This window comes from Buteo buteo, chromosome 19 (genome assembly GCF_964188355.1).
Source record: "Buteo buteo chromosome 19, bButBut1.hap1.1, whole genome shotgun sequence".
Classification (NCBI taxonomy): domain Eukaryota; kingdom Metazoa; phylum Chordata; class Aves; order Accipitriformes; family Accipitridae; genus Buteo; species Buteo buteo.
The window spans coordinates 5,515,795-5,537,325 of record NC_134189.1 but is presented as its reverse complement, the minus strand read 5'-3'; the positions used below and the strand labels follow the sequence as shown (position 1 = coordinate 5,537,325).

Genomic DNA, 21,531 nt, shown 5'->3' with positions numbered 1-21,531 from the left:
CTGGCTGTACACAACAGGAACACCCTCGGTATCTCTTCTGCAGCAATGATGGCAACATGGTCCCCCACGCAGGGTTAGAGGGGGAGAAAAGAGCACCAGAGATGGACTGAAACCAGTTCTGGTACCAGCCTCTGCTCAGAAGCAGGTGGAGAGAATACCCTCTCCAAAACGTATGGCACAGGGGAGAGAAAGCAGGGGGTTGTGTACCTCCAATATTGCCAGCCATTCCCAAACAGCTCTACAGGAGCACAGCCTCTGCTCCACCGCTGCTCTGCCTTCCAGAAGCAGATAGGAAAGAGGGAGCAGAGCTTTTGGCTTCCCATCCCTCCGTGAGTCAGCTTGCAGAGTTTGCTGGGTAGGAAGCATGGAGAAGTAATCCGCTCTCTTCAAGGCTGCAATAAATTACCTGTCTCCATTAGCTGGAAAGAGGATTTATACTCACTCTCTGAACTGGTGTAGAGGGATTATTAAATATTTTGCAACACAGTATGCTTCTTTGCTTTTGTTTGGTACAAATAACTTGAATTGAACTATAAATACTTCAAAAAGATGACGGTTGCAAAGGTTTCTGTACATTCAGTCCTATCTGTAAGAGAAAATTCTCTCCTCCTTTATGAGCTTCTTGGCTGCTGGGCAGAGCAAAATGGGTGGAATTTTCTTTTTACAGAGGCAGATCAAGACCATCATGTACAGAAAAATATCTCGAAGTCTAAACATCTGGCAAAGGGCATGGCAGGCAGTAGGTGCCCATTTCCCTATCAAATCTCCATGTCTGCTGAGTCACTTCTAGTATCATCATTTATGGGATAAGCAACAAAGCTTTATTTTCATCAAAGCATAAAGCTATTTCTCTTGATTTCAGGAAGTCGGCTCATGTGTTTGTTTTAATCTAATGAACCTACATTTGCCTCATTTCCAGCCAAGATGTATGAATATAAACAAAGGTAGAATTAGTCACAGTGCAGAGAGTCACAGATTTTTAAGTTGGCTAGTGCTGTCGCCGAGGCTGACCACCTGAATGCCACAAACCACTGAACCTTCCCCAGCAATTTCTGCATGCAGTACATTCAGTCCCATTGAAAACAATCTTCCACTCTTTATTATCTATCAAGGCTATTTTTAGGACCATGGTGAGATACGAACAAACTGCTTTTTTCCACCGTGGGGGCTGTGACTTTTAAGCTGGTTCCAGCACTTGTGCATACCACCCGTGCTCGAACAAATTCCAATGGGCTCTTGCAATACTATTGTGGAGAGTCAGAAAAATGACATCAGGACAGAGAGCGCAGTCCTCCGAGAAAGGGAAACCAGCTTGCTGCCACCGAGAGGTACGTTAGAAATGCAGCTTAGAGAAAATTATTATTAAAAACTATTTTCTTTGGGTGGAGAGGGAGGGGAGGGTTAAACACACATAAACCTCTCCTTTCCAAAAGCTGTGAACTGAGACCATCCCCACCCAGCAATGGGAAGTGGGTGAGCCCAGCCAGTTTCACAGCTCTGCTTCCTTTCTTTGAGACTCCGAGGTGGGAATTGCAACGCACCAAGTGCCAACAGGGGCGGGGAGGTAAAGAATAGGTGGATCAACCAGGGGGGGAAGAGAAAGGGAGAGCAGAGGATGTTTGGGGGTGTGGAGAGAAAAGGCACATTGTTCTTTCTCCAGCTCCACAGAGCTGAGCAAGAAAGAATAGAGTCTGGCACCGTATTATGTTTTTTTCCAGGGGAGTCTCTGCCTATGGCTCTTGGCCCAGACATCACCAACACAAGAGGAAGAGAAACAAAGCTATGAAATTGGGTGGTCCCTGAGGTTGCTGCAATCAAATGATAAGGAGGGGAATGCTGATAATGCAGTTGCATTGAAATGGCACTTCCAGAGGTTGCACAAAGGAGAGAAAGGAAAGGCAGGGGACAGGCTGAATAACTGTCTATCTGGCCTCTGAACCTTCCAGGTGGGAAGAAAGAGCCATGGACAGATATCCCTACTGGGAAGCCAAGCATCCAAAGGGTTCTACAAAGGCATTCTCATGCAGACTTCTTCTTGTAAGCCTCTTCCCACATGAGTATATCTTTGCTGTGTCCATTTGGTGGAAAAAAAAAAAAAAGCTTTCTGGAGACTCCAATCCCAGGCCAAATGCAGTAATAAAGAGCATCATGCAGGGCGTGCAATTCCAAGAAGCAGCTTCTGCACGGTCACAGAAAACACTTCATGCACTCACTGAAAAGTTGGACAAAAGGCCACTGTGAGTTGAAGCAAAATTAGTGCCTGGCGTGGTGCATTTTGCTAACACATCTCCGAGAGCTCTCTCTTTCAGAGAAAGAGTAAGGTTGACACAATGCCATTGTTCTGGAGATTGTTACTTTTCAGATCCTAAAAGCCAGATCATCTCCATGGTGATACTGCCTGGGAGACAAGCATGCAACAGAATCCTCATTAATTATTTATCAACGGCCCAACTCTATCGTTTGATATGTTGGCAAACTCTGCAGTAATCAGGAGAGTTGCCTGAAGCGGTAACCGGTGCCATCTGCACACAGTGAGACTCTGCTGATTTAAATCTCAGGGCTTCTGCCCATTACTCTGTTCCATTGCATGTTTGTTCGTGTCATGGACTTTACCAAAGACAAAACGCTGTTATTGTTGTCGCGAGCCAGCAGCTGCACACATAAAGGGCGAGGATGCACGTGCCACGATGCACCTTTCAAGTTCATTTGCTTTTAAGAGGCAAGGGTATTTTTTACAGCTGCCTCGCTCTGTATGGTAAAAGCATACAGCAAACATCTGTGCCTCTCTGCTTCATTCCCTCTTCCCAATGCATCACATAAAAAAGATTATATTTCTAAAAACCAAAGCTGATTTACTGCCACCCTATCACTCACTACCTGTAGAGAAACTCACTCCTACACCAAGGCAGTAGAAGTCCCCAGTCAGTGTAATAAATGTTATATCAAAATTCTATTTGCATAAGCTGAGACACAATGTGCCAGTGCCTCTTGGAGAACCAGGGTACGACTACCTCAGGTTTAATTTTCCTTTTCTGATTCTGCTGGACGTAGTTGCTCTTATCATATCATAAATGATGATTCATCAAGTGAAGAGAAATTAACTAATCACAAACACTAGGCAAGGGGGTTATATCCTCCTTCTAGTTCCCCCTTTATTCAGAGAAAAATGCCTGTGGAACGAAGTTTTAATGAGCAGTAGAAGGCACCAGATGAACACATTTATGCTGTACATATACAAAGTGGGTGCCAGGAGGAACACGTACAACACCCTTCCTCCACTTCTTTCCTCACCCCCGCATACAGTGCCTGTTAACAGGATTTGTGAGTGCATTTCCTGAGTAACCAGTGCCTTACTGGAAAATTTACATCCCTTCATTGTTTGGTACCCGCTATCCTCAGCTACGTATATGAAGCCTGGCATATTTACACCATGCATTTTCTGACAAATTTACCTAGCAGACCTTTCTTCATTTAATGCTGAGAATCCTGGCTTCAAGTCATCCTTAGCACCAGATGGAACCTACATCTCTGTATTAATCATTTCAGGACTGATTTACCACTAGGAATAAAAAGAAGTATTCATCTGGTTTAGCATAGATCTGATTTCCAATAGCATTTAAAAACACAAGCTAGCAACCTGGTTATTGATTTTTCATAGTGAGGTAGTGAATCTTGAAAACAAGAGGGAAGAAGGGAGGGCTGCAGAATTCAGAAATGGGCAGTCCACTGCTATATGTCAGAAACCTACCAAAAACCTTCTCCCTTCCCAAAAATAAAACATTTTCATACAGCATTACTGAAGTTCCAAGTCATAGGACTGTTCAGTTTTAGAAGATCCTACAAGTAAGCACCATCCCTAGCAATAACAAAGTGTTTCCCATAGTGCTGCCTCAAGTTGCCCCTTCTCACCCCTCCCCACTGTCCCAATAGCATGCTACCGCAGATCTGCAACCACTTCAATCCTCCCTGATCCACAGTGAAACGCATTTGCCCTGGTAGCAGCAGAGGTTGCAAAGGATTTGCTGAACAACAGAGATCTGACAAGATGAGGTTAGTAAAGATGTTTGTAGCCACGGCCTGCCAGGACTGGAGTCCAAGGTTGGCATCCTGGGAGAGACCCTGTCATGTGCAGATGTCACCTTCCTGGAGAAAAGAGTGAGACTGTTTACGTTTTTCCTAATTGGCTTCTAAATGTAACTCCATATCCTTCTGAATATCCAAAAATGTAATATCTTTAAAATGTTCGTAACTCAGCCTGCAAAAAAAGAGGCTTATGATCAAATTCTGAAGGAATTTAAAAAAGACCAAAAAAAAATGGCCGAGTTGAAGTTTGGGGGCTGTCATGCACAGATCGATGGAAGACCATCTCTCTTCCAAAGTCTAATAACTCATAAATATCCCATCCAACTACCTTCAAGCTTTCAAGGGAAGTTCATGTTTTGGCACATAAGAAATTATATCTGGAAAGAAACTGGGGTAGGGGATTTCCCCAAGGCAATGGAGGTTCATAACTGTAATTAAAAGAAAAAAAATGCTTTATAACCTCAACTATGGATCGTTCCTCCTTAATAGATGTTAACCAGCACTGAATGCCACATTTACTGAAAAGATGAAAACTGCATTTACAGTTAACTTCTGGTGAAGTTGCCAAGCAGATGTTTATTTTTGGCTTCCACATTTACTAAAGCCAAATGCTACACTGAATTGGGATTTCACAAAGTCTAACTGCTTTTCTTCCAGGTTACAATTTTGTTGGAACCAAAAGGGAAAAAAAAAAAAGGAGGGGGAAGAAAAGGCAGGGAAAAAAAGCTGACTTCACTTTTAAGTAGGAAAAAACCTGGTAGCATCCGTTTCTATCATGTCTGTTTATATCATAGTTTAAATAAGGTTAGAATTGTGCAATCATTATTGATCAACTTCCAAAGGCAGCACAGCTCCATCCAGCACATGTGCAAAAGAGGAAAAGTCACTGGAAGCGAATCCTGTGTCAGTCACTCTTAACTTCTGCAAGTCTGTGCGCAGACTGTTTAGCACTAATTAAATTACTGGCAAGTCAGGTTAAAGAGGAGTGAAAGAATTCACAAGCCCCAAGTTTACTGTTCTCAGTGTTACATGGGTATTACAGATTCCCCCTCCAAAAACTGGAAGATAGATTTCACATTAATTTTGAGGCCTGATCTCACAGCTACCACAGCTGCTGATGTAATGCAAAATGCTAACCTGGGGCAGCAGAGAGGGACTTTAATTCAATGTTGTTTTTTCATTGTGAATAAGCAGTGAACCACACTGAAGTAATCCTCCGAAGTAGGAGTGCACACTGTTCAAGGCACCAATTTGGGGATGAAATGCAAAACCAAGATCCTGGCTACTTCATTAGAAAAAGCCCTTTATGACTTTCTTAAGAAGAGAGGTATAAAGCCCTGGTGCCTGGATCTAGTTCCAGTTTGAATATGACACAGTCTCCTGTAATTCCTCCCAGTAATTTAAATTGGAAATGCGGTTATTCACACCCTCTAAGCAACTGCTGCAAACTATTGCAATGTGCTGTTAAATAATTGCTAAATAATGGTAACCTCAGCAGTTACCAGAGTCTCTAAAGTGATTTTGCACATGTTTAGGTGAAAGGTGCTATATCAGTGCAAGGCTGTAATTCACATTAAACAAGGAAGGGGGTGGGACATTGTTTAAACTCTTTCTTAGAACTAGTTTTTTCCAAGAAGCCAACTGACAGCCCATTTTCATTCATTGGTACATTCTGCTTGAGGAAGTTGTGGGTAAATAAACATAACTTGGATTATTGTCTCTCTTTATCTAAAGTTTCTGTGAGTTCAGGGAAGCCTTGGAACCACTGAGAACTTTGCACACCTTTACAATGCCTCTTCTCCCACAAATGCGATGTCACCTGGTATTGTGTGGATCCTTTAATTTTGCTCTCCTGGTTCTGCAGTCCTTCAAAGAAAAAAGGAAGTGCTATTTCACCATGAGAATCACAATAGTACAAGGAAAACTTGGGAAGAGACTTTCTTCTTTTGAAGAAATGTCAGGCACCATGACGCTCATTAACACCCAACACCATACTGCTTGACCCCTCAAATTCCTAATTAACCCAGTGGAATTTTGAAGTGTGGAGAGATTTTAAGTTGAGTTTATACAGTTTAGGCTTTTGGATTGTCCTGGTTTTGGCTGGGATAGATAATTTTCTTTCTAGTAACTGGTACAGTGTTATGTTTTGGATTTAGTATGAGAATAATGTTGGTAACACACTGATGTTTGCTAAGTAGTTTTTATACTAAGCCAAGGATTTTTCAGCTTCTCATGCCCAGCCAGCAAGAAGGCTGGAGGGGCACAAGGAGTTGGGAGGGGACACAGCCAGGGCAGCTGACCCAAACTGGCCAAAGGGATATTCCATACCATGGGAAGTCATGCCCAGTATATAAACTGGGGGGAGTTGGATCACTGCTTGGGAACTAACTGGGCATTGGTCGGCGAGTGGTGAGCAACTGCATTGTGCATCACTTGTTTTGTATATTGTAATTCTTTTATTATTGTTATTGTTATTACTATTTTCTTCCTTTCTGTCCTATTAAACTCTCTTTACCTCAACCTACACGTTTTGCTGCTTTTTTTTTTTTTTTTTTTTTTTGATTCTCTCCCCCATCCCACTGGGTAGGGGAGAGCGAGCGAGTGGCTGCGTGGTGCTTAGTTGCTGGCTGGGGTTAAGTCATGACAGGATTAACATCAATGAGCAGGGATTCATTGCACAAGGATGGTGGGCCACGGAGATTATATTGTGGAAGGTACACAGATGTGTGTAAACGACACAGTTGGAAGGGTTAACGACACAGAACTGTCAGAAGCACCTATATCTAGTATATTTTTCTAAATTGATCTAAGGTTGATCAAAATATAAACGCACTTCCTGGTGGGAATCTAGTGAAGCATAAACCCACATCCTATCTAGAAAAATACTCTTGGAAAACAAAAAGATTGGCAATCGTGTGTATCAAAGCCTCACCCAGGTTATTTTGCTCCAGGGCTTGCAGATCACTTTGCAATATTAAATTTGTTTTTGTAAAAGCACTGCTTCAGTATTACATTGTTCTGCCTGGACATTACCAATTTAATGGTCCCTTTTTGGAAGGGACCGTCCTAGAATTTATGACGGAACGTGGTGGAATTGCTACAGAGGGAGGAAAGGAGTTTGCTAACATTTCTTCCCCATCCGTCTCTGATTTCGGAGAAATATTTATACCCCTGAAGGTAGAGGAACCTCCTGTTGTTCCCTTCTATTTATTGAAAGTAAATTACCAGGGCCACCCTAATGGCTCAGTGGAGAGACTAACACAGGAACAGGAACACTCTTGCTCCCCGTGGCCAGCTGGGCTTCGAATAGACGTGAGAGGGTAAGGAGTGAATTACGCTTTTCTACAATTAAGTGGCTGGTGATCAAGCAATTTTGCAGCCTTAAACGCATAATTCTAGCTTTCCCTGCTAGAAGAGGAGTTCACAACTGCAGACAGTTGTTACAAGTAGTTATGAGGAGGGTTAACTTTGGAGGGGAGAAACAGCAAAGCAATTTTTTTTCTAGATGGAAAGCTTTTGGCAAAGAACTCCCCCAGACCCTGTGATCTCCAGGACTGTTGCCCCCTTCTTCAACACGCACAAACACCTTTTTTGGCATGTGTTTTGGACAGTCAGTTGAACAAGGGAGAGTTAGCACTCAGATTTCTGGGATCCCCTTGCCAAAAGCTAAGCTGTTAGGTAGTGCAACAGCAGCAGCGCAGGCTTCCCACTTCACCCTGCCAGTGACCTTCACACAGACTTGGACATACCACCTTCCTCAGAGTGAGGAGCAATTCCCTCTCATGCTGCTCGGTCCAGAAATTCATCTCAGCAAATACCACAAATCATGTCAGACCGAGCAGGACTATTAAAGCAGTGCTGCGCAATGTGAATTGCTGTCCACAAGGGACTGGAGCAAGAGACTGCCTAACCCACTTTGTTTAACTTTTTACTTAAACAATCCTGAAAGGGGAAGCTGCATTGCTACTCTGGAAATTACAACTTTAATCTCATTTGAGCCACACATTCCTCAGTTAAACTGCAGAAATAATTTAAGAACCGACTCCCAAATAAGACATTTTTCAACATTTCCTACATTTCCTGGAAATATATTACCTCTGATGCTGTGAAGTAAAAGCAGGCTTATTAATTTAACCAGGTTAAAGTTCTTCCGGTAGCCCCAATAAACTCTAATGTCAGGCTAATTGCATGCATTTCACCAGTTTTGCGCTTTCACATTCCTCAAAGCAACAACATGCAACACCACTGTAGCACTGATCATTTCCAACTCAATCCCACAAAACATTTGCACATATTGCATTCATCGCTCACTCGCACTGCATTGCCCGTGGCAGGAATCAATAGTGCTTCATTGAAAATAAAGCAAGCTTCGTTTCCCCTTAATGGTAACGGCTTCCTCAAGTTTGCTTTAATGCACATGCCACAGCTCAGAGGTGCCAACATTTTCTGGGTTGTTTAAACATCGTTTAGAGTTTTGCTGGGCAGATAAGAAGAATAACTTGGGTGTACAGTAAAACAAAGAGATAGCTGTTTGTGCCAAACATTCAGTTTATGGCAATACTTCATAGGAATTATTCCCCATAACAACTGAACTGTCATATCCTACAACTACATCCCAGGCAACCTCCCAGCTGAGCTCACTACGGCTGCTGTCTGATGTACTCTACATACAAACACCCAGAACTACCCAGATGTTCTCTATGTAAAACATTTGGTTTGAAACATGCAGCGCTTCTTTCCAAAAAGCCATTACATTTGTTTAATGGACTCACACAGTTCAACTAAAATATCCTGGAGCAGACATTTGACTGCAACTCTACTCTACAAGCCCCATCTGCAAAAAGAAAAGAAAGAAAGAAAAAGTAAATGAGAATGCTTTACATGATTTACGCTGTCTTTATGATCAGCCAGTTCATAAAATACAAGCTCTGCTCTACAGACAATAACACAAATCGCTTTCAAGTGTATTGTTTAGTCCTTGCCTGTGTTAAACAAATATTTCAATTGAAACAAAGGGCCGAACTCTACTCTTCGGTTTACAACACTGTTAATGTAACTGAGAGCAGCATTTTACCCACGGACATCACAGGGGATGCGATTTTTTTGTTTTACGCTTGGAGTGAGTGAGTAATGACATCCAATAATGATAACCAGTTACATTCACGGCTGCAGAGTTTTCCTTTCATCCAAGAAAAGCTGGAAGGAGGTTAAAGTACAGCATGAAATCCTTCTCCCCGATGAATTCCTCGCGAGCAATGAGCAACCCACAATGAGGCATTTCACAGGTCCCATTAGACCACATTTTCATCATGAAACGCCAGACAGGATGGGAGAATACATTTGTTTTATCAAAACAGAGAGGCGGGTAGAAAAGTCTCAAACTGTACACAGAAAAAAAACCCTGTTGAAAAAGACGGCTAGTCCCTGGCCTGGATGTAAAATGCACTGCACGGTCTAGCTGAAGGCCCTTGTTCCTCCCAGGTTGTGAGGACACAACGGTGACCAAGTGGCACCAACTGGTCATCAGCAGAGGTACGCAGTAGCGACCAAGGCTCCAAGACACAAGAGCTGGCGGGCTTTTGACAAATTGGCACCATCCCTTCAAAGCGTGCCTACAGCCATGGAAGAGAACATTCACTTCATGAACAACCTTCCTGAGATGGTTACACCCATCGGCCCAGCGCTGGAGCTGTGGTCGACCTCGGCTCTCCCCACAGCTCTGCCACAGACTTTCCCAATGAACCTCGGGGAAACCCCTCACCCCGTGGGTGCCCGAAACACAGCTGTGAGAACCGGCTCCTACAGGGCACGGAGCTTAAACCCACAGATCATCCTTTCGTTATTTCACCTCATTTCGGCACCCCGAAGAGAATAAATGTGACAAGGAAAGGAACGTGAAGGACGCTACGCCTCACATATAGGCCTGGTTAAAAACGTGCCTTCCCGAGAGGGCAACATGAACGCCTCTCAGTTGTATCCCCACACAGGTCAGCTAAGCCCGTGTTGCCTCCAGCAGGTATTTTACCGCCATTTTCATCTTGCGCCGGAGCACAGCTATCTCACGCTCCAGGCCACGCAGCATTAGAACATGCACCAGCTGGGAAGGTTGCGCGCTCCCTTCTTCTCCTCCCAAAGGCTTTTCTTTCCCCCATGCCAAAACAACAACCCGCAGCACAGCCCTGCTGAAACCACCGCTGAGCATGGCGCTGCACCGGCCACCTCAGGGCCTGGCTGGCCTTTGCTTCTCCTTCCTGAGCCAAACTCCACTGGGGAAGCGATGAGATTTGATTTGTACAGAGTGCGAAGGCAAAAAGATGCAAATAAATGACAGCTCCAAACACATGCCTCGGGAGCTGTTGTTTTTTTTTTTAAAAAATGCTTCGCTGTCTTCCGCTGTCAAACGTGTGAGCGAAAAGACTTAATCTTTTTGCATCAATGACAAAAACTGCAACAAAATACCGTTTAAGAAAAAGGAACATTTGTTTAGTTACCACATGGCTCAAACAGGTATTTTTATCCAACCCTCATCGCTACCTTTTGTGATCAAAAAAAATATTCACACTCTCTTTTAAATAACACTTGTACCTCAAATAGAAGGAGATACCATTCACCATCAGGCATTTCGTGGAGATTAGAAATTGTAGCAGAGATGAAATGCCTTTCTGTGTACAGGAAACATGATACGGAGGCTTTGAGATCTCCACCGACAGCAGGACCCGAATCTTTCTGATCTACCCATGAATGGCTAAATTTAGTCTCCAAACTTGGCATGGTATTTTTTCACAGGAACAATGAATTTCTTTTTTTTTTTTAGGCCTAATATCCCTTAACTAGTGTCTTTATTCCAAGGCAGTAGTGCTCAAGCCCAAATACGCTGATTCAGCTCCTCGGCACAGCAAGACATTAGGATAATTGCAAGTCCCTCAAGCCGCCAGACCTCAGAACAAAGACACTCGGCTCCTCCAGCCTCTCTGCTTAAGTCGTCCCACATGCCGGCCGCTGGGCCAGGGTAGCCGAGGGGCTCTGGGATTACCACAGGCCGACATCCTCGGGGAAGGCGAGGCATAAAAGACAACCGCCACCCTTCACCAGGGCGGCATCCCTGGGGACCCAACGGCAAAGGGCCTTGGGCGCCATGTTGGAGGTGTGGAGGAGGTGAGGCGGGAAACGCCAGCAGGGAAAGGGGAAGGCCAAGGAGGCACCCAGAAATTAACAGTTACATTGGCCATATGCTAACCTAAGCAACCTCAGCTGTCTTCTTAATACTTATAAACCACAAGACCTGCGTTTATTTTGTGATTTTGCATTCACCTACAACCGGCCGGGATGGTTTCGAACATGCCAGCCAATGCCAACCCCTTTTCCCATAGCTGCTGTGTGGCTGGGTTTTTTTTTTTAATGAAAGGAACCACCCATTTAAGGATTTTATTATTTTCCTCCATTGGTAAGAACAGAGCCTTAAAAAATTCACACTTGAGCAAGACCCAGGACTTGCATCCTGTCATGGGCCAGTGGCAGCTTTAAGGACTGATGTCCTGTAAACCACCAGAGCTAGAAGAAAATCCCATCTGCCTTTGGAGAGTTAGGGAACACCAAGGATTTATACTACGCAATAGTTTAACAGACCGAATTGAGGGCTGGTCCGTAGTCTTTAGTTCAAAATATAAAAGATACTGGGCTCAGATGAGAGTACTAAAACAGCGCAAGAGGAAGGGACGGCTACAATCCTCCACCCTCCCCTCTTTGCAACATGCAGCAAAGGTTACGGGACAGCCTCTGCATCTATTGAACATCTGGCATTTTTGGTGTGGGTCCAGGATGTTTGATGGGTATGGCCAGACACCGTGCGCTCACGGAGTATCTCACCCAGCCCCCTAGTGTTCAAAGGTCTAGGATCCCCTAATTTATACAACATACTATGTTGCCTGTGAAGACACGGTGATAAATATATTCTGTTTAAAAGCAGATACTTCTCAAATCATAACTTGCAGATGCTCAAAGTCTTTCATGTGGGTAAGACAAATGAGAGCCATAGAGACTGATTTTGTAGCCAGGGAGTACAGGAAGCAACAGCAGGAGAACACTATTGAAAGCCTGGATACACTTATGGCTTTAATGAATTGGTCATCAAATATAACAACACACATGTGCAGTTTTTACCTTGCTTTGTAGTTTGCTCCCCACCCCCCACCATCTATTCCCCATATATCTAGCAAAGTGGAAATTATTTTGAGTTTAGTTTATTAAATGGACGCACATGGTACTCGCATCTGCTGGAAGATATTTGAGGGAAACACTGACAAATATCATTTGCATATTTAGTCAGAAACCTTTTCATCTGAGACATTTCCTCTGACATACCAACTATCCCAAGTACATCGACCCATCAGGGCTAACGACAAGAGTTTTTTCTCTAGGTGTCCAGTGCACGCCTGAACTATTTATGGACAAATCCTGACTTAAGCAGCCGGCAAGAAGAGGCAAGATCTATACTCTCTGTAGGCCAGAGATTCCCACACCAACACACCCACCACCGGTGGCATGCAAACCATCAAACTGTATGCCAGAGCTGGGCACTGGCAGCAGCCTCCACCCCTGCCCAGGTGAGGAGCAGGGTTCTGCCGAGGCTCTGGCCGCTCTGCGCAGAGGAGGAGTTGGCAGTTGCCATTGTCGCTTCTCGCCATCTATGCCGCAAGGCCCTATGCCACCCCAAGCCGAGAGGCAAACCTGTGCTTCTGGCTTCAGAGCACCGTCCAGGGCTGTGGGAGAAAACATATGGTTTGGTCCCACTTTACGCAGGAAGAACACGCAAGACTACAATGAGAACCACAGTGTCCTGCAGAGAGGAGCACGATCGTACAGCAAGAGGAGATGCTTTGGCATCAGCATCCTGGTTCGCGTAGACAGAGGGTACAAAAGCGTGGTACAGGAGGTGGAGACCCAAACCAGGAGGATGCCCACATCAAAGCAAAGGTCAGCAGCCAATTTCCGAATCCCTGGTATGTTAGCTTGGGAAACACATCCCACATGCTTTGCATTTGGATTACTGTGGCTGTACACACACTGACCTGCCAGTGTTCAAGGCTGATATACCTGGAACTGGTTTTCAGCCCACATTCAGCATTCTTCCTTGGCACTGTCATGACCACCACGTGCCTCCTCCCAATTCCTCATTCCAGCAAAGACTCTCCAGTTATTTATTTACCAGACAAAACACAGACTAACTACAATTACAGTTCTGTAAAGAATAAACAATTGCTCACAAGAACTGCACATACCACACAGTTTTATTCAACATGTATGACCCCAAACTACAATATATACAATAATTGCCTCCACATGGCAAATCCACATTGCGGTTCTTAAAAAATAATAATAATTTTTAGAACACATGCCACCAAAAAACACAGTATATTTTAGCCATATCTAATGAAAGACTTTGTACAAGCAATTTCCATTCTGTTGTGTTCTCTAGCATATGGTGCTGTGAAACTATTTGTAATAACGCTTAGGCATTTTACAGTGTTTTTAGCTGAAAGCTGCATTATAAACATTGGCTTAAATTCTGTTGTGAATTTCACATTTAGAGGGATCACACTAGGTATGTATCAGGCCAAAATGCACCTCATTAATCAGTCTAACTTCCCTATATTAAGTAGTATCCCTTCAGAAAGGGATACACTGAGACACAGAAAAGTTAATTGACCTGCTCAAAATTGTTCAATCCAACGCGGGGGGCTGCGGAAAGAAGCAACAGTCTCAATAGTCTCTCAGGCACTTTTAATTTCTTCACCTGGAAGAGAGTCCAACATCATCGAAGGAATATCACTTGATGTCCACTCAAAGCTCAGAAAGAACATGCTGTTCTTTAATTTGGTAAAAGATTTGACACACTAACATATTCAGACAACCCCTTACTGGCTAGTCATTAATTCAGACTTTCATACCACTGAACCATACTCCCCTGAACAAATCTGCTTCTCCAACAAGAATTCTCAGTGCAGAAAATAAGTATTTTGTACTAGTGCCTTTCCCCTAATGACCTGCACGCTGTAATCAGTTATTTCTGTCTGCAGCCCCTGACGTTCAGGTCTTCTTTGGCATTTCAGTTATAGAAGTGTTTATGTGAAGACTGTAGTAATTTTTACAACCAGGTAGTAACTCCTATTCTAATAAGTCCACAATATTGACTGTGAATTACATTAGATTAAATCCAGTGGGTTTTTTCCTTTTTCCTTTTTTTCTTTTTCCTTTTTTTAAACCAGAGTCTCAGAACACATCTAATAATTAAGGGTGGAACAAATAACAAATTAACAGCAAAACTATTTTCAAGCCCATATACTCTTTCCAACTTCTATTCATTCCAGATCTAGAATTTCTGTGCGTGCTTTGGTACAATTTTTACAGAGAATGACCTGAGTTTCACTAACACGCCTTCAGCACCATGAAAACATTGTCCAGATCTAGTCACATTTTGAGTCCCTAAAAGAACGCAGTTTGCAAATCTTAAATAAATAAATAAATAAATAAGGTTTTGGTCATACATTTTGCAAGAATCCCTCTTCCACTGAGGAACCTCTGGCCCCACGTAAGTGTTGCATGGCAGAAGAGGTGTACGCAGCACGCACCACAGGCTGCACAGATCCTGCCTGCAGCTACCAGCTTGGAAGCAGGGAGCAAGGCAGCGCTCTCTGAGCGGGTCACAGCGCTGGCACGCAGAACAAAGCGAGAGGCAGCAGCGCGAGCGAAGTACAAAAGGGCTGGGAATGGAGACCGAAGCTGAACGTCACACAGGGACAAAAGCCTAGGGTAAAGAGAGAGCCCAGGAGGAAGGAGAGACCGAGCTCTGCAGAAGGCTGTCATCCACAGGACCCTGATGTTACGTACTCCATATGTCTGGAAAAATCAGGTATTACGTGGTGCACTCAAAACTTCTGATGATTTTGGCTTTAATGGCAAGTTTTTCTTTCTCATGTATAAAACAGGGTAGTGATACAAGCCATTGTTACTATTATTCAAGTGTATTATCATAGCTGTGGAAGCCACATTCACAAATCAGGATCCTGCTGTGCAAAGGACTGTACAAGCACTTCACATCACAGCAGTGTTGTGTAGATACTTCCACCGGTGTCTGCAATAAAGGAAGATATCTTAACAAGGACACCAAGGAACTAAAAAAAAAAAAACAAAACCAAAAAACCAAAACAACCCAGATCTGCAACAGATTTGGACATTATCCTGCTGAAGATGCACACTGAGCGATCAAGATAAAAATCAATACTAAGTATTGACCCAGGTGCTAACTGAAGCAGTTCTCAGGAAAAAAATGGAAATATAACAAGTCATTAAAGATAAGAGAATTCACGTGCATAAGAGGGAAGAGAGGGATACCGACGTTTTCTATGATATCAGCAATGCAGACAAGAGAATTGGGACAAACATCCCACCTGGCTTTCACTGTCCTCAGTGACCCACAAGCACGCTTTTATCTTGTTATTTGGAACCCTTAAAAACCACACCGCAAACAAACGCTTGTGTGGCCAACAAGGCCTTAATTACTGACATGACAGAGTTGTCATTGCTGGTATTCATGTTTTGGTTTTGTCACGATACAGAGAAATACAATCAGCAAAGCAAAGGTCCTCCTTTCATATAATCTGTTGCTGTTTCAGGGTTTCAAAAACCCTCTGTGAGTCTTCAAAAGCATCATGAAGCAGAGCTGTTTCAAAGTGAAGATTTTCACTGGAGTTGCAATTAAAAATATTTCTGTTGCTCTAAAGTTTGGGGGGGGTTACAAGATTTTAATTTGGAAACCAAATTCATTGGGCAACATCCTTCTACCTGCACTTCTATGCAAAAGAATAAATAACAAGCACTACCACACATAACATGCCTGCACAAATATGCACCGCACGCCTGTTTTCCATGTTGGGCTGCAGCTTGTCATCAATTCCCAAAATAATTAGCTTTCTGGAGGAACAGCTGGAGGAGAATAGTGCTTCCTCCACCTGCTGGTGAGGAGGAAGAAAAGATGTCCTAGCTCTCAGGCAGAGAGAAGGAGGAGAAGGCAGAGGGGAGGCCCTTGCAGCTACTCCCCATTGCCTCTCAAGTGCAGCCTAAGGAGAGAAAGGGAGAAAAGCTCCTGGCTTTTGCAAACGGCAAAATCTCTCCTGAGGACAGATGGTAACCCAAAGGAAGCGCAGATAATAAAGGGTGCTTCATGAGAAGCATGGTTATAATAAGAAGTTGGTTATAACAACCAACCAGCAACGTTAGCATGGTCCAGGTCCAGCGGTGGCAGGGAGAGCAAATGACTCCCCGCAGAACACCTCGCAGGAGAGCACCCACAGGGAGCTGTAAACCGGCCAGGGTATCGAACCCCTGGGTTACACTCTGCTGGGACCGCTCCAGGCAGCCTAACAAGATTTAGCTGGTGTCTTCCATCTTGCAGAGCTACATGCTCCTTTACTAACATTAATTTAATTAATATTAATGTATTTTTTGTATCCAGGCATTGCTTTCTGTATAATGTCAGGAAAAGACAGATAACAAGACTGAAAATGCCTATCTGTAATTTAAAGTTGTATTATAGGGAGTATTTACTCTAGCGGCATCATCTACTCAAAGAAGCATCTACCATCTTCATGCACCATGCATGGGATCGGCCAGAGGTGGTCAAAACACAGCTTATCTAAGGCTGACATAAGTGTAGCTGTGGATTTCTTGGCTAACAAACATTGAATACATAACATGAACAAAAGCTCAGTTCTTTGGTTTAATGTGCAAGATGACAAGTGGAGAAAACACCCACAGAAATGTCAACATGAGTGTTACCTCACAGGCTTGCGATATCATCTCTTCATCCTTACACTTACTAACAGGTGCCTTAATTTAAAATATCATAAGTTACACAGTGTATACTGGGCCAGTACTAATGAAGGAAATCTTGCTGGCAAAAGTAAGCACCTCATACGTCATGTAGCGGGCAATATTTTAACTGCTTCGTGCAGTATTACTGTCTGTAGTCGCTGTGGTAACTAATACACAAATTCTCATAAGTTGTTTCCAATAACAAACTAAGTGTATCATACAATCTACCCTGGAGCTTTATGGCAGGAAGCTTTATGATCACATTCCACTGAGTTAAGAGGAAAGACAAAGAAAACATAACAATTTGAATAAACCTGCAACCTGTTAATAAGTGCCAAATACTACTTGCATTCAAGTCAACAGAAATCCTGCTATTGATTTCCAATGGCACAGGACTAAAGCACATCTGTACCTTGGATCGAGCGGCCTTCTCATCTTGGTTTTACTTCATTAACTCAAATCTGCCAATTTCTGTTTCACTCCTGAGCTCTCTATTTATACAGATGACGACAAATCCAAAGTTCACGCTTCATATTAAAAGCCTGGCTAATCACGCAAATATCTTTATGAAGTGCCATACAACTAAAGAGATTGTTAATGGACCAGAGAAGCGGAAAGGCCAAATAGGAGAATCATTTGGACAAGGCTGATGACTGGGAACGCAATGCCGCTGCCGAGGTCCAGCTTTGCAATCTGTTACCATACAGCTTCAAATACCTGCCTACCGCTGAGTAAAGAAAAAGATGATTAGCTAAACCAGTAGCAGAATAGGAAGCTGTCCAGAACAGACTGGACTAGAGCGACCTTGGGACTCTTGCTACCTAGCTGCGAGATGATTTGCACTGGACATGGTGCAAGAGACGGTGGGGGCCGCATCGCTCGCTCTGTGCATCCCCTGCTGGACACACGGCAGCATCCAGTCCAACCTGCTCATGAACGTTGCAAATTCTGGGCACTAATAAGAACTGAAGAAAGGGAAGAGAAAGGGGGGGGGGGGGGAACTGAAGGCAAACTCTGCCCCTCTCTGATCAGTCGTCCTGTCGGTGCTCTCATCTCACCCGTGGAAAGCTATCGGGGTTCACTGCAACAGCCAGACAAGGGAACTGTCAGAAAACAAGAAGCGTTTTCCATTCACTTAGGTCTGGCTGGATTGCTGACAACTAGCTTTTATTCTGTAAGCAGACAAAGTGTGGATATTTTACATACACTCACAGATGTTAAAGTTCAAACAGACACGTTACACCAGAACTCGCCTGCAGACTGGTTAATAATTATCAAGTGCCACACGCCAACGCTTGTATTACTACAGTATAAAACTCACACCCCGGTATTTGTTTAGCTTCTACAGACCAGCTGATAGAGAAAGTGTAACATTTTTATTGCATTTAAGATTGCATGGGTATTCTGATTTTCACCCTCTCCATTTCAAGATGGCATTAGCCATATAAATTGAGTTCAGACTGTATCATCTAAGTATCCTTAGCTGTGCAGCTGAAGCGCTTGACAGTCAGCAAAATACAGAAAGACCTGGTGCGTTGTTAACTTGAAGGAGATACACATCCACGCTACAACCTTTCATCTGAGAGGGCCCTTCCCAAAACCAAATCTCATTAACAATACGATCACCTTTTCTTTTTTAATTGATGAAGTCTTTTAAAAAAAGGTGTTTTCGATGTATTTGCTTATTTACTATATTTTGTAATGCCAGTCAAAAATAATCAAGTTACAAAATAATAGTTAGTATATAACATAGCCCTGGAGCTTTTGTTAGCCTGAAATTGTAAAACAGCCAAGACAGCAAACTTTAAAAATCATGGACTGGGAGTGAGCATGTGCAGAGATGTCCATCTCTGGTTTCTCTTTAGCCAGCCTCCAAATGAGCTAATAAACTGAAAGCATACATGATATGACTCTACAACTTGGCTGAAACTCTCATTTTCACTGTCGACACAAAGATATTTAGTTGCAAAGTAAGTGTCCCTTATTAAAGCCATGGCATCTGCAATTCCATTTTCTGTTTTACAGTTGCTTCTGCCTCTGGGTGCGCGTTGAGCTTCCAGGCAACCGAAAGGGAAAGATAAATGAGACAAAACCTGTAACGTCACTAGGGAAATGTCTTGCTTTTAGATGAAGTCCAGCGAAAACTCAATTAGTCTACTTCATAGGAAAAGCAGTATTAAGACCTCTTTAGAAAACTACCTATTTCTCTGGGCAGTCTTTAATGCAACGCCTGCCTCTCATTCTTTCGCCCTCTGTTAATAGTTACGTATTTTGGGGAAGGAAAAATGACAATAACTCTGACTAATGTGTACATTTCTTCAGTTGCATTTCTGCACCCTGCTGGAGCGCTGTACCAATGAGGAAATGCTGAAGCTGAGTTATTGCTGGACAACCTCCGGGCTGCTTGAAGTCTCAAGCCAGCCGGCACCGCTGAGCGGTGAAACGGATCGTAAAAACCAATGGGGCTGGGTTGCAGTCCCTGCAATTTTTTTAGGTGTCAGCAAAGTTCAGGTCTCAAAAGTATGACTGAATCACGGCATTTTTAACCGGAAAACCAATGTTTGCCTTTCTGACAGGACTTTGTGAGCAGCTTTGGCTAGCCAGGGGATGTGACAGGTTTCGCTAAACCGTGACTTTCCAGTGGGGAAAGAATAACTGTTCACAGCGGACCCGCACATAAAACCAAAACAAAAACTATAAGCCACCCCATTTTTCCAATAACAACACATCCTTTTAAATCGTACTGATGTGCTTCTACAATACCACCACGCCTCCCCCCCAAAATAACTTTCTCTATAGGATTTGCACTCCAAACAAAGCCCTGGACCCAAGCGACCGCAGGCAGGCACGGGTGGGATGCTGACCCGCTCCCCGGTGCGGGAGCGGACCCGGACCCCGTGGGCTACCGGCCACGCCGGGCTCCTGCCTCACCGAGACGGGCCACCCCCGCCCACGGACGGCTCTCCCGCCTAACGGGTCCCTGAGGGGATGCACCCAGCCGGCTCCCTTCTGAAGAAAAATGATATACACGTCTCCATCAAATAAAAAGGCAAAGAGCAGCCCCTCCGCCCGCCTTACCACTCTGCCAGAAAACCTCTCGATGGCCCGCTTGACTTTGCCATAGGTGCCTTTGCCCAAGGTCTCCTGCAGCTCGTAGCGATGCTTCAGGTTGTGCTTGTGGTGATGCCGCTTCACCCCCTGCTGCTTCCTCGCCGCCGCCGTTACCTCCGGGGACGGAGCCTCCCCGAGCGGCTCCTCCATGGCCGCTGCCGCCGCTGCCTCACCGCCGCCGGGCGGCCCGGAGCCGCAGGAGGAGCAGCGGGGCTCCGCGGGGCTGCTCTTACCGCTGCCGCAGGCGGCCGCCTCGGCGCCCTCCATGCCCGGCGGCGGGCGCGGGGTGTGAGCGCCCCGCCGGCCTCGCCGCCTCTGCCTCGGCCCCGCGCCCGCGCCGGCACCATGGGGCGCGGCGGGGCGGGGCGGGGCGGGGCGGGGCGGGGGGCGGGGGCGGCGCCCAGCGCTCTCCTCCCCTTTCCCGCCACCCCGCCGGCGGCACAGGCGGGGAGGGGGCGGGCCCTCAACGCCCCGCCCCGCCCCCAGCGCCGCGGGTGGGGCGGGGGCCGCTGCCGCGGGGCCGGGCCCAGCTTTTGTGCGTGGAGGAGAAGCGGCTCCGCGGTCGCTCTGCGGGGCTGACACCCCCTTCCCCTTCTTCCCGGCGCGGTGGGGAGGGCGGCCGGCCCCCAGACTCCGCCGTACGGCTGCGGGGCGGCCCGGACCCGGGGCCGAGCCCCCCCCCCCACCCCCAACCCCGGTCCGTGCGAGGCCGAGGGCTGGGTCCGGCCCCGCGGGTCCGGGGGTTGCACCTGCGGAGCCCCCGGGCCTAAGCCTGGGGGTGCGGACGGCGGGTAGGGGCCCGAGTGAGCCTGCGCCGAATTTAGGTCTGGAAAGTGGGGTTTTTTTCCAGTAAAACGCTTTATTTTCCTCACTGGCCAAGCGGGCGAGCGTTTCCTGTAGGGTTTCCATGGAATTGGAACTGGCAGAAAAAGACGGGCACGCCCAGCCTGGCCTTGGCATGGGCAGGCCCCGCTTGCCCGCTCCAGGAGGTTTTCGCCTGTAAGAAACCTTCCTGGGCCCAAGTCCTGCTGTGGTTGACTTGAAAATGGGAGCCAAGATCTAACGCTGAGCCACCCCTCATCCCTGCATTCGGGGTCTTTGAAATACAAAGAGCGCGTGGGGTTTATGCTTTTCTTCATTTTAAAGGTGGTTATTTCTTTCACAAAGACGTCTTGAAAACTTAAACCAATGTAGACATACAAGTTGTTGCCAGGGTTGAGACGAATCGGATGTTTCCTTTGGAAATAAGCCATCCCCAAGCCCATGGCCAGAGAAGGCAGATGGTCTCTTGTAGCAGAAATGGGAAATTTGCATGGGGTGAAACCATTTTGGCATGCTCCAGTGTGGCCAGTTTTCTGGGCCAACGGAAGGGCCTTCATATCAGAGTCCTGGCTCAGTGTCTTCTCCCCACTGACTGTCCCTAAAGTGCAGGTTACAGCTGGAGTTGTCTGCTCTGCAAGGATAATG

The 21,531-nt window shown here is 45.3% G+C and overlaps 1 protein-coding gene across 1 annotated transcript in view; it reads right to left on the bottom strand.

Annotated features, from left to right (window-relative positions):
- Positions 1-20,382, bottom strand: part of NUAK1 (NUAK family kinase 1) — a 49,309-nt gene extending 28,927 nt beyond the window's left edge. The window contains exon 1 of the mRNA XM_075050828.1: positions 20,032-20,382. Within this exon, the coding sequence (XP_074906929.1) occupies positions 20,032-20,331 (300 nt within the window). The 5' untranslated portion in view covers positions 20,332-20,382. The remainder of the gene's footprint in view (positions 1-20,031) is intronic.
- Between the last annotated feature and the right edge of the window lie 1,149 nt (positions 20,383-21,531).